Source organism: Hippoglossus stenolepis, chromosome 9, assembly GCF_022539355.2.
Source record: "Hippoglossus stenolepis isolate QCI-W04-F060 chromosome 9, HSTE1.2, whole genome shotgun sequence".
In the NCBI taxonomy this organism is placed as follows: Eukaryota; Metazoa; Chordata; class Actinopteri; order Pleuronectiformes; family Pleuronectidae; genus Hippoglossus; species Hippoglossus stenolepis.
Window position 1 is genome coordinate 3,796,921 of NC_061491.1, and position 7,821 is coordinate 3,804,741.

Here is a 7,821-nt window from a genome sequence, read left to right on the forward strand (position 1 = left end):
TCTTATGCCCTGTAAGATGCAACGTCCACCTCTGGACCGATTCTGGTGGACACACAAAATCCTCCACCAAAAGTGAAGGGTTACAGCTGGAATCAGCCCAGATGTAGAGGTAGAGTGTATAGGCCAATAAAGACCCAGATTTTCAGTTTTTAACTTGCTATCTGTGGGATTTTGTAGAAACAAGGCCCACTTCCTGTCTGTTGCTCATACACAGATAATATCTGTCGTTTAGTAGTATTCCCCTGCACTTCCTCCACTTCAACTCACCTTCAACTCTGATGTTTCCATTTCCCTTATTCTCTAATTCTTATACTTTCTTCCATCACCCCTCTGAACATTGTACTGATGTGTATGATGTTGTGCTAATGCTAAAGGGCTGCCTGTCTTGTTTTCTCTTTGATATAACGATTGATGCAAGTGGGATATTCAATTCAGTCTTATACAAATTCTTCTCATAAATGACCAACCATACACTTTGGAATGTTATTATTAACTGATCAGTAAAAGCAGTCTCTGACTTATGATTTTTTTTGCAATTTGTTAACTAAAATATATTTCATATACTTCAAATTCAATGATAATATATATATATATATATATATACAAATGTGACACTAGTTGAAACGTTTCTTTGATTAAACACAGTATGTGCATATAGGTTTAGCATTTCCTGAACTTATATTTCTGTTTATTTAAATATTATAAAGGAAATTATTTTTTTCCACTATAAGTCAGTGTGACTATGGAGCTTTATGGTGACACATTGAGCGCCAGTGTGGCACATTACGCGTGGCACACATGTATCCTGAACCTGCCGCCCTCACTCACAGAAAGCTTTTGCTGGAACGTTACTGCGCTGTCATGGACCATTGAGAAATAAAAAGCGAGTAACCGAACCCAGACTCTAATCCGACCGGGACAATCGCTGGCAGAGGCTGCACCTCCAAAGAACTGGATCCCGGCAGACTGTGTCCCCAGGCGGCTTTCCATGGGAGGAGAGACCACATCAGTGGAGCTCCTCCAACAACGGGGCACTGCAACGATGTGGGAAACGCATCAGGATATGTAGAACGTTGGGTTGTCAGATTTCATTGATGTGAAGTGATTTAAGTGTGTAATTGGTTCAGGTTTTTGTGGGTTGCTTTGGGAGTAATAAAGCTGGATTTTCACCCCCTCAAATAGTTGATAAGAGCTTCATCAGCCTGTGAGGAAAGTTGAGGCAGCATTTTCCTTCACATAAAGTACAATACCAGAGAAACTCCACCCACTGCTGGGTGTCACACTCAGTCCAGACGTGTCAAGGAGCAAATCAACTCGGACACCGGCTGCGAGGCAGCGCACTGACTGTGGACGGGAGACAAAACAGCCAGCTGAGAAAAGTATTGACGTTTTTAACTTGAATGCGTTTTTGTGATTTTAAAATATGTTATGGGGTTGTTAGGATAGGTTTCTCCAGCGGGTATCAACGTGGCGTAAAATTATAGTCGTGCGTAAAAGTTAGTTCTTCCTTTGACGACCATGCGCAGTTTCTCTGAGCCGTGCGTCCCAGGCGCAGCTCCACACGCTTTTCCAACAAGAGTCGGAGATGCGCCCCTTCGAGGGACTGTCCTGAGCGGACCCCCGCTGATCTCAGCCATGGCTTTATCCCCTCGAGGGTCTGCGGAGCCCCGCTTGGATCCGATGATTCACACGTCTCCGCCTGGTCAGTCTGCGATTTTGTGTCGGCCTCTCGAAATTCTGGAGGGAGGGGAGATGCAAGACGATCAGCCCAAAGTTTATTTGGAGGCCGGCGACCTTTGGAGACAATTCCACAAACGCGGCACTGAAATGATCATTACAAAGTCCGGGAGGTAGAGTAAATGCACAATATTTACGCATGGATGAAACGCTACCGTGTTTTAATGAGTACTTGCTTCACGCCGTCATCTCTCCACCCTGCAGGCGCATGTTCCCGCCGCTCAGGACCAGGTGCGTCGGGATGGATAGAAAGGCCAAATACATTCTCCTGATGGACATCGTGGCGGCCGATGACTGCAGGTACAAGTTTCATAACTCCCGGTGGATGGTGGCAGGGAAGGCGGACCCGGAGATGCCCAAACGCATGTACATCCACCCGGACAGTCCGGCCACGGGGGAGCAGTGGATGTCCAAAGTGGTCAACTTCCACAAACTGAAACTGACCAACAACATGTCGGACAAATACGGATTTGTAAGTTTGGATTTTATTTATCATTTTTTATAATAACCAGTCTTTCTTTATTATAAACATAAAAATGATCATCAAACGAGACGAATGAGAGATTATTTTCAAAGATTTCCAGATTTTTCTCTTCTTTCAAAAACCTGTTATTATTATTATTATTATTATTATTATTATTATTATTATTATTATTATTATTATTATCTGCAGACAATTCTCAACTCGATGCACAAATACCAGCCGAGGTTCCACATAGTGAAGGTGAATGACATCCTCAAGCTGCCGTACAGCACCTTCAGGAGCTATGTCTTCTCTGAGACTGAGTTCATCGCAGTGACAGCGTATCAGAACGACAAGGTGAGAGTTTGACTTGTTCACTTTGCGAAGGATTCACTTTGTCTGGACTCTGTCGATACAAAGAGGAGCTCAACTTAAATAAAGATTATAGGTTTCATCATTTTCATTATTTTCATCATTGGCAGCTAATTCAGTCAGTAAAGACATTTCTCTGTTGTCAGATCACGCAGCTGAAAATAGACAACAATCCTTTCGCCAAGGGATTCAGAGACATGGGCAACGGGAGAAGAGAAAAGAGGCAAGTTCATTATCTGAGTTATTGATTCATTAAATGTACAAGTGTTGTTATTATTATCATTATTATAAAAATAATTATTATTAGTAGCATTATTTAAGTAGTATTAGTATTGTTATTATGGTTATTACTGACTTATTATTTGAGGCTGGATTTTAATATCACAGCTTGGTCATGGTACACCAAACCTCCAATTGCAAAGAAAGTGTTAGCTATAACTGTAATATTCATGTCATGTATTAAGAAGTAAAAAGTAAAGTGGCTCAAGTATACAGTGTTTGAGGCACAGTGGCTAGAAAGAGTTTTGTTTTGGGTTTTGTGCATGGTCAGGTTTAAGTTACAATATTGAGCAATCACAATTTATTCATTATTCATTACTGCAACAACACGTTCCTGTAGATTCATGCTGCACAACATCAGGAGAATATGTCCCCTTCTCACTCAGAAGGCGGCGCAGGTTCTGGTCCAGGCCCTGGTCATCTCACGCCTAGACTATTGTAACTCCCTCCTGGCAGGTCTACCTGCTAGTGCCATCCGACCTCTGCAGCTCATCCAGAATGCAGCAGCTCGACTGTTCTTTAACCTAAATTCAGTCACACCACTCCAAACGCTACACCCCAGCCCGTTCACTCCGCTCTGCATCTGCCAATCGGCTTGTTGCTCCCTCACTGCGAGGGACAGCTAGCCACTCAACAGAATCACGACTGTTTGCTGTCCTTGTGGAATGAGCTCCCCATTGACATCAGGACAGCAGAAAGTCTACACATCTTCCGCCGCAAACTAAAAACACACCTCTTCCGACTATACCTTGAATACAAGTTTAAACTAACAATTTAGTAGCACTTAAATGGCACTTACTTATAGCACTTTGTAGTTTTGCTTTTTTGAAGAAATTGTACTTTGCTGTTCTGGGTTTGTACCCTCATGGTTGAATGCACTTATTGTATGTCGCTTTGGAAAAAAGCGTCAGCTAAATGAAATGAAATGTAATATAAATTTGAACTTATAACACACAAATCTCTGGGTTGTTCTTGTCCATACTGGATGCATCAGACACAATGTGTGAACCTCTCAGCTTATGACATCAACTAAAGCTAACTGGAGTCAGGATTTAGTAAACCTGCAATCTCGTCGCTGAAACTAGATTGTATAGCTTTTTGAGTTAGTTCTTCACAAGTAGCATCTTCATGCTTTGAGTCATTTCAAAGAGTTTGGGCACTCTTCCGTCTACAGTTTGACAGAATGTCAAACAGTCGCTGTTCTCAGTAGAATTGATCATTCTGCTTTATGCATTTGGCGTCAGATTAGCTGAATGATCAGGGAGGTAAAAATGAAGCTCAGAGTGACAGCTACAGTCTACAGGAATCATTGGAATCTATCATGATCGTGGTTTCAAGGTTTATGTATTTTACAAGATAACATCAGAGTGTCTGTCCCACAGCTGAAGATCAGGGGAAGTTGATGATGCAACAGGCCAGTGACCCTAAACATCAAAGTAAATCTATACATAATCATTTTAAATCAGAAAATCCACACTGTGGAGTCAAGGCCCAGATCTTAACCCAACAGAGAAGCTGTGGAATGAACTCAAAAAGACGTTCATAACATGTTTGGGCTGAAACTATTCTGTAGGAACAATGGTCATAAAGTCCCTCTGATCGACATCGAACAAGGGCACACTGAGAAAATATTTTCTAACCCGTAGTCCTGACCCTGGAAATGAAGGTCTGAATGTTGGGACAGGGTTAAAATGCTGCTGGGGAATAGAACAAATCATTTATTTATTTTAATAAAAAGTCTGGGCCTAATCACCAGAAAGAATAATATTGATAATGATAATAATGCCTACAAATTTTTGTATGAAATTCTAAAAGTATGATTTTTTTTTTCAAGATCACTGCATTACCTGATTGACCATTTAATTGTGTCTGTAATATACCAGAGACATGTAAACCATGGTTTCCTAAACCACAAAGTGACAGGAAAAGGAGAACAAAGCACTTACATGATCATTTAAAAATTATATAAAAGAGGTAAAAAGAATCAAAGCCTCACACTGAAGTTGGGACCACTGTGGTGGGAAAACAATACCAGTGTAAATCCAAACAGTTTCAACCATAGCCCTCATATATAAAACATAGTGTCTTAGCCAGTAAAACGCTGCTGTTACCAGTATTCTCACATCAGTCTCACTCAGTTGTTGATTGTTTTATCCTAAAAATCTGCAATAATTTCTATTATTGTCAGGAAACTACAACATTCATCACAAAAACCTAAAGAGATGCGGATGACCCTCCTGAAACCTGAACCTATTCAAGATTCACCTCCACAGTATCCAGACAATCCCATATCTCCAGGTGCAGAAACACTGACTCAACATGTTTAACACTTGTTTTTTTTAATGCGTCACATTCAGTGATGCTACAAACATGAACAAGAACACAAAATCAATAATCTTGTTTTTGTTTTTCAAGATGCCGATGAAAGTGATGTTGATGAAAATGATCATGTTGTGGACATTCTTCAAGAGAAGAAAGAAACGAAACCAGGGCCAAAGGTTTCCATCACAGGCAGCAGGGTACAGACTCCAGACAGAACACAGAGAGAAACCGACTCAAGAAGCAGCCGCGTCCTCAGTACAACAGCTGATGGAGCGAGTGGATCTGAGCCACAGGACTCAGAGAAGGAACAAATGTGCAAATTGCACAGCAACGTTGCTCAGAGTTGTGTTTATCCACTGGAATCAAACACCCACCTGTGGGATCCGAGCAGCCTCAACAGTGTATACCGCTCGGCTCAGGTGAACACCTGGAACAGCTGCACCGCTGTGGACAGAGCGGCATCGTGTGGACTGAACCTGGCAGCAGCCGTCAGGACTCCATCAGCTGCAGGGTTTCCCTTCAGCCTCCAACAGCACGCACTGGTGCAGGTAAACACAGAACCAATGAACTGCTGATCAAACACATGAAATACTTACAGGAACACATGCATTTCACTACAAGATGGATACATCTGAAGATCTCTGACTCACTGAGCTAACATGGTGGAAAAAGAGATTAAGATCCTTACACAAGTTTCAATACTACACTGGAAGTATAATTGAACAGAACTGGGCATTCAGAGTCTTAATATAAACAAATACACAAGTGTTATGAATAAAATATCGCCCTCTTAAAAGTATTCAAAGAGAAATTACTCATCATAGCCAGCATTTTTGATTCATATATAATTATAATTATGACCAATGTTGTTATTGTTTTTCATGGGTTTCCATATAGCAATATAATGAGTGACAGAATTTTTTTTTTATATAAACTAATAATATATTATAATTTTAGGTCTATATTATTATATCTATTATATATTTATTGTATATTAGAATATTATTGTGATGACTGAGACATACTTGTATGTGTAAACTGGGCTTTGCTGCTGTAGCTGCACATGAAAATCTAATAATGGAGGTGATTTTAATTCTTGATTTTCAACCACAAAGTACCACAAAAGTTATTTCTTGATGACCATCCAGTGAAAGTAATGGGGTCAAAATCCACAGTCCTCATTCTTGGAAAGATTACATTCCAACATTTAGTTCAAGCTCATGTGTGGACATTTCGTACCACATTATATTTGCTCAACTCAGTTTGTTGAAGACCCATTGACATTAGCTCAACTTTGGAGTATATTTTTATTAAAATATGACGATGAGAATGAGAGCTTGACAATTTTTATTTTAGGGAAGGAGGAACAAATGGAGTATTTTTGTAAATACCTAATCAGCATTGATCTTTTTGTGAAATTCAAGGTAATTAAAGTAATTCATGGAATGCCATTATGCAAATAAAAGTATTATGGGACACATTTATAGTTCTTGTAACATATTGGTATAAACTGCTCTTTCAGCCTGTCAGGACTCATGATTGGACCTGAGCTGTTTCTTTAATTCCTTATATGTTGTATGTATTTCCTTTCTCGTTAACAGGACCTGTTGGGTCTTTCCCACTTTGGAGGCCTCGTGTTTTATCCCTACACCAGCCTCTCTCTACGGTCCAAAGTGGATTTCAGAGCCTGCCCGAGTGTCCACAGCCGGGACTACTTCACCCCTCCGATGTTATCTTCATCTGTTCCTCGTGTGATTGGCGGCCGATTGAAATATCTCATCCCTGATCTGCTACTGCTGCCCACAACAGAGCAGGAGAACTTGGTTGACGATGCTGACATTGACTGCAGTAAGGACGAGTCACAAACAGGGAGACAATTCTGATCTAATCTTAAATGGAGTTACTGCTGCTCTGAAATGTCCCTGCATGAGGTGGACCCACTCCCAGCTACACACTTGAACGGCTCTTCTGTGAATGTCAAAATGAAAATTGAGGGTCAACTAGCATTTTGGTAAAGTCTGTATCTTCCTGAAAATGTGACCCAAGGTTGAATCACTGTTTTGATGAAATTTGTTTTATTTCAACAAAATGTTGCCGAGTTTGTAAATAACATCCTAAATTGTTATATAATTAAAATGAAGGTTGGTGGATGACATGGAAGCAGAATTTATGTCTTTTCTGGAGTCAGAAAATGTCACACCTTTGAATCCAGAAACCAGAAGAATGGTCCATTGTGTCTGACTTAGGAGGAGCAGAAATGTAATATAATATTAATAATGATGGTTTCATTATTCATGAAACTGAGAATTGTTGTGTTTTTTCGTTAGCCTAGCTAACTCTTTCACTGAGTCCGCCATGATGCACCTCCATCCAGACTCCAACAGACCAGCCAAACACAGTCACGTGCAGTTAATGTCAAGGGTCAAAGTTTGACTCCGCATGAAGCTATACCGCAGATTTGCTTCGCTACAGGAAACTAATCTTCCATTTGCCCCCTCGCTTGCACCGATTGGAGGTGGGCAGGGGGCAAAGCTTTGCCACTGCTACATTCACTTGTTTGATCGTGCCCTCAGAAGGGGAGGGGTGAGGGGAGGCAGTTGGTTGCAATATGCATCTTCACCCACAGATGCCACTACATCCTACACACT

General features: G+C 40.8%; 1 protein-coding gene across 1 annotated transcript; it reads left to right on the plus strand.

Annotated features, from left to right (window-relative positions):
* Nucleotides 1–1,132: 1,132 nt before the first annotated feature.
* On the plus strand, nt 1,133–7,326 carry LOC118114483 (T-box transcription factor TBX2). Its single transcript, XM_035164917.2, has 7 exons — nt 1,133–1,850; nt 1,942–2,209; nt 2,411–2,557; nt 2,719–2,795; nt 5,040–5,149; nt 5,267–5,721; nt 6,775–7,326. The coding sequence occupies exons 1-7, from the start codon at nt 1,519–1,521 to the stop codon at nt 7,054–7,056; spliced, it is 1,671 nt and encodes a 556-aa protein (XP_035020808.1). The 5' UTR covers nt 1,133–1,518; the 3' UTR covers nt 7,057–7,326.
* Nucleotides 7,327–7,821: the final 495 nt, after the last annotated feature.